We start from the raw sequence: 6,000 nt of genomic DNA, 5'->3' as shown, positions 1-6,000 counted from the left end.
CATTTTTATTTCTACTGCCCTTACTTAGCTTTAAGCTATACGGATGCAAGCAAGGATTTGTTATTCGAGGTTTTCTTGGAAAGGCCAACACACCTCGGATGAAAATGTCAACGTGACTTCAGCTTGATCGGGAGTTTAAAATGCCAGCTGACGCAGATAAGAACGCGAGAGCGCAGCTACCAATTCTGTCACGTGGAAACCAGAACATTTAGCGCACCATGGTAAATCAGTGAAAACAACAACAACAACAACATGGATCGTTTCATCGCATTCCTGCTCGCTGCCTTACTAGGAGAGGCCTTTAGTGGTAAGTGGCTTTTTATTTATTATGGAGCGTTTCATACCTCCAGTAGAGAGCTAAAAGCGCAACAACCGATGTGAGGTGCAGATTTCTGTTTAGATTCCAGTCCAGTGTATAGGGAGTTTTAGTGGACCGCGTTTCTTTCTCCGCTAGCCCTCCGCTACGAAGAAACCGCCACTGCGCCTGCGCGCCGATGGCCTTGCCTGTAGAGTTCCGGGTAGCAGAGGGGCTTGGCGGAGGGGGAAACACGGTCTACTAAAACTCGCTAATAGTTCCCGAGGGCTTCAGGAAACGTAGAGACCCATGAGCATCTTGAAACAGCATCGTTTTTCATTCATTGAGATTGCGACGTTATCCGATAAGAAACAGACGAACAAACCAGGAAGCAGGAAATGTGAACCTAATGAGGTAGTTCTTGTATTTATTACGCACTCATTGTCAGTGGATGTTAGATTAGGTTAGGTTAGGTTAGGTTAGGTTAGGTTAGGTTAAGGGAGCCGGAAAAATCAACGTCAGCACATAGAAAGCAAAAACTTTCACATAATGTGGTACGAGGAGGTGCATTTTAGCTCATGAAATTTCAAAACATATCTACCTTTCTGTGAAAAATGAGACGAACAATCTCGCCAGGGTCGAACGCGGAGCGAGCCCCGTAACGCGTGGCGCCATTTCTCTATATGCGCAGCGAGCAGATGACGCTATCTGCGTCTGCTCGCAGCGTCTCTTGTCTTTCAAGCTCACCGCAAAACTACCTGCCGGGCGTTGCAGAAGTAAACTAACTTGTCCCTCAGCTTGCTACTGACAGGCGGAAATACTCGGCGGTGTCCTTGTATAGTCAGGGACAACGCAGGATGTGACTCATTATTTTTAATCTTTTTGTTTCGTGATTCGTTGTTCGGAGTTCTTAACGGCTTATGACGCAATTTTAGTGGCAGCTGATTAATAATAAGGTTATGCTGTTGTTCTCAGCGATGCTTAATAGGAAAAACTCGAACAATTGGCAACTCCTGGAAATAGGGGTGAGTCAGTTCAGCGTTTGGGAAAGGGTTATGAGGGGGGACAAAAGACTATACCCGTTTTCACCTCAAGGAAAAAGGAAGTTTTGCGCATTCTTCATACACCGCGCAAAGTGGTTCTTACAATATTTGGTTGCCAGAGGAAGAAGCGATACTTTTCACGTTTTAAACCCTTGTATCTCTTTATATTCTGCTTCACTGTTCAGGGGTATTCTGGCTTAGCTCTTTGTCTTCTTTCATGAGTTATGGACACCTCCGAGGTTTCCAATATTTGCCAGCGCCACGAGCCTATTGATTGTTCATGTTGCTTTATTTTGCTGACGTGTTGTCCATATTGTTGTAGCTCCTGTATAGTTAAATATCTGTTTCTCCACTTTGTAGACTGGACATGTTCGTGAAGTGGCATTATGGCGTTTGTTGCAATTGACACATTTAGGTTGCTCTTCTCCGCACGTGCTGGTGTATATGCTTGCCGACACATCGGCTGCAGATCTGTGGTCTAGAGCAGGTGCTTACAATATGTCCGAAGTGGTTGCTCTTGGGACACTGTCGGGGTTTTTACAGGTACGGGAGTATCTGATATCGGATGTAGCCTAAGTGTATGTACTCGGGTGATATTCCCGAGGCGAAGACGAGCCTGACTGCCTCCGACATACCAAGTCTTAGGACTTGAGTCGCGGGATCTCTTTCTCGCATGACCGTCCAGAGGTCAGCGTCCTGGATCTCAGTAGAAACACCGCGAATGTCGCCGACGTAGGCAGGTTGTGGAGGCGGTTCGAACGCCTGAAGTTGAAAGGAACCCAGGCTCTTAACGTGCAACCCCACCGTGCATGACGTTTTGGTGCTTTTTTGATGGCTTATAACTTCCGTTCTATGTATCTTAAAATTATAAAGTTGATGTCAAATTAAAGAGCTGTTTTTCAACAATCCTTTAAGGTCTCTAAATTGCAACTACTTTTAGTTGTTAGTTAAATATTTATCTTTTAATAGACCACAGTCTCTAATGTTGAAAAAATTATTTCTCGAGTTATAACGTTCCATTGTTCACGATATGTTACGTGAGAGTTTGGTTTGATGTAATAAATTAAAAAAGTAAGCAACGAACTGTACAGCTAATGTATATTTTAAAATAAAAAATAAAGTTTAAAATGGTATTATTTTATGGCGCTATAAAAACGAAATCACGTCAACTAATCAAAATAACGAGACATTAAATTATGAAGCCTCCTTCGATATTACAATTTCCAGAACTTTCACGTTGATATATTACACGTTAAGAATGTTATAAGACCTCAAACGTTTCCCATTCAGTTACGGCAGATTGTAGTTTCTTAATATAAAGTACAGATGGCGACACGTGTTCAAGAACAGCTTGATGTGCATCTTCCGTCGTGTGCCGCTTGGAACGCCACGAGAAAAACAGAAAAAGCGTCAGATGTCAGGGTGTCAGATGCCTGGATGCCCGCAGTGAGCGAACCAGAGATGTCAGAACAACAAGCGCGAGGTTGCGGCTGCACCACAGCTATTTTTACGCGCGTTCTACTGTGCGTCGGTACACATTCCCGACGCGATCCAAATGAAATGGGCGCCATGAAGTGCATTCTGCTATTTCAGATTCCGCCACGTATGCGAAAACATTTTAATGTTTTTATCACTTGGAAAAATCATTTTCGCGATCAAACTATGCTTGTCGGAATAATTTGACTATATTTTGTTTCAAAACCCACCTCTATGGCTCATAAGTAGCGATGATATTAAAACAAAACACAAAACATTAAATCGTCCCAGTGTCTCTGAGCCAACGGGCTGGGCCATGAGTTCATATTTGTCGGGTTTAAATATCGGCCGAGGTGCCCGCAAGCCGACAGAGGCCAATCTGAGATTTCGGTTGCACGTCAAAATATCTCCAATTAGTCAAAATAAACCCGCAATTTTTGTATTTCTTTATTGGGGCGAGTTAAGTGATTTTGTTGGTTTAGCTTGTGAAACCCTAAGATCTAAATATTTGCTTTGCTTTACCTTAGTTCGGAGCGCAGCCAACGCTACGGGCGGATGAAGCCACTGAAGCAGTGCCAAGAGCGCGAGGTCAAGCTGTTCGTTCTCTTTCTGTGCCTATGCGGTCGCGCTACACTATAACCACTAAATAAGCTACGTTTTATACACATCTTGGCGCTTGAAATAATGGTTGTCAGTTATCTGAGCCTTTTTAAATCACAGGAAACGCTTTTCTTTCCTCCACAAATGTTTAAACAGTTCACGGCAAAGCAAAGCAATATTACACAAGCTTCCTGACACCGAAACTAATGCTGAGGAAGTAGCACTTTTGAATCATGACGATCGGCAGTTGCGTTTGATTTGTTACTAACCACCAAGATGGCGGCGCCCACACTAATATCGCGGTAAAAGGTGCCGATACTCTAAGCGTAGCTCATCTTACAAAAATGATCAATGAGTTTGAATTGACTTTCTATTGTGTTCCTATAGAGTCAATTGAAACTCGATATAAACTCAATGTCTAATGAGTTTGACCATTAGAAACTCAATTTTGATTCTATTGAATTTACTCATTAGGAATGCAATTGAGACTGATCATAAGAAACTCAATATCGATTCTATTGATTTTACTCACTAGGAATGCAATTGAGTTCGATCATTAGAAACTCAATATCAATTCTATTGAATTTGCTCAATAGGAATGCGATTGAGTTTGGTCATAAGAAACTCAATTTCAATTCTATTGAATTAACTCAATAGGAATGCAATTGAGACTGATCATAAGAAACTCAATATCGATTCTATTGACTTTACTCACTAGGAATGCAATTGAGTTTGGTCATAAGAAACTCAATTTAGATTCTATTGAATTTACTCGGAAGGATTGCAATTGAGACTGCTCATAAAAACTCAATATCGATTCTATTGACTTTACTCACTAGGAATGCAATTGAGTTTGATCATTAGAAACTCCCTATAAATTCTATTGAATATACTCCTTAGGAATGCAATTGAGTTTGGTCATCAGAAAGTCAATATCGATTCTATTGAATTTACTCATTAGGAATGCAATTGAGTTTGGTCGTTTGTGGATTACTGCACCCGTGTGCACCGAACGATTATTGCTGGTACCAATGTTTTTCAATTAAGGGATAGAGTCCAGTGACGTCGAAACACTGTTTATCATCTATGAGACTTTCAAGGAAGAAATAAGAGACTGGGAACCTTAGTAGATGCTGAGGTGGTCACCGGCCAAATGAATACCTTTCTTATGTAGGGTATACAAGGCGGTGGGGTAGTCAAGGGAGTACGATTAGTGGGTTGTGAGTGCTTAGTTACCATGTTTGTGTTCGTTTCCTCTATGTGCTTTGTTTCCTTCACGTTGCATGCTTTAAAGAATTGTGAAAAAAAATTCGCGACCAGAGCAATTTTTTTTAAAATGCAGTCGCAATAAATTCTATTGAAGCACGTTGCAATAATTCAATTGAAAGTCAATTGCAATATTTTTATTAAAACTCAATAGCAAAAGTTCTATTGAAACACTATTGCCAAAATTCAATTGAAATGCAATTGCTAAAAATTCAATTAAGACTCAGTGGCCAATAGTCTGGGACGGATCAATAGCGACTCAATAGAAAAAGTCAATTAAGTTTCAATTGAGACTGAATGAGGTCTATTGAGTGAGTCCTTTACACTTTCAATTGAAAGTCAGTTCATTTTTTTGTAAGGGCCACAGGCTAAACCAAGTGCGGCGGGGGATCGTTGGCCGAGTGTGTTGTGGCACCACAGATAAGAACACGTGGAGAAATGTTCGAGCGCGAGCTCCGTTCAAAGCACGGAGCTCACGCTGCAAAACCTGTAGGGACTAAATCCTCTCGATGTGTTTTCGTTGGTCTTTCAAATATCCTCAAAGGTGCCAGTGCACGAGGCCCGTGTCTCAAGCGGCCCTTGGAGGCAAATGGCGGCGCAGCACTAAAATGACTGGCCCTTGAACGCGAATGGCGGCGGAGCACCCACTCGTGGCACGTGTCTTGCGCGTTTCTACAACAATGGTTGGCGGTACTTGTAAAAAACGCCTTTATCAAGGGGCTTTAGCAGGGACCCTGGGTTCAGTCGCCCATCTGCATCCTACCGTCGTGCGATCGCGTACCACCTATACTGCGTAATGCACGTTAAAGACCCCGAGCTAACAGTTGTACTGCACTTTTTATAACCTTCAACAGTAACAATGTCGCCCTACAAAACTGCTGCTCTTCAAAAACCTAACGACTAATTTTTAATGTGCCGTTACATTGCATTTTCAATGTGTGTTCACTTGTTCCCGTTCTTCTTTTTTTTGTCTACATCTTTGATTATGCGGCTCTTACTTATGATGAAACACACTATAGGTGTCAGACTTCTGGAAAAATATTATATAACTAAGAAAATGGCACGTGTACGCAGCAGACAAAAAAAAAATATAGGCGCACTTAATAAAAATAATTGAAATAATAGACTTGATTATAATTGTGCTTTCAAAGGTTCGAGCGTACCAAGAGCTATAAAAACGAACTCGATGCTTTGGATGTTGCGCTTGTTCACTGGAAAAATAGTTCAGGGCAGTATGCTCGCACTTGTATGTTCCGCTTCGCTCGCAAGATAAAACCAAATACTTTACTGGTAATGTATTTAGTGAAACAAAGCTTACCT

At 41.7% G+C, this 6,000-nt stretch overlaps 1 protein-coding gene across 1 annotated transcript in view; it reads left to right on the top strand.

Annotated features, from left to right (window-relative positions):
• The first annotated feature begins 252 nt into the window (after nucleotides 1–252).
• LOC120842141 (venom metalloproteinase antarease-like TtrivMP_A) overlaps nucleotides 253–6,000 on the top strand; it is a 61,413-nt gene continuing 55,665 nt past the window's right edge. The window contains exon 1 of the mRNA XM_040213169.1: nucleotides 253–307. Within this exon, the coding sequence (XP_040069103.1) occupies nucleotides 253–307 (55 nt within the window). The remainder of the gene's footprint in view (nucleotides 308–6,000) is intronic.

This window comes from Ixodes scapularis, unplaced genomic scaffold, assembly GCF_016920785.2.
Source record: "Ixodes scapularis isolate PalLabHiFi unplaced genomic scaffold, ASM1692078v2 PGA_scaffold4__175_contigs__length_147842914, whole genome shotgun sequence".
Classification (NCBI taxonomy): Eukaryota; Metazoa; Arthropoda; class Arachnida; order Ixodida; family Ixodidae; genus Ixodes; species Ixodes scapularis.
This window is presented reverse-complemented; position numbering and strand designations above follow the sequence as displayed.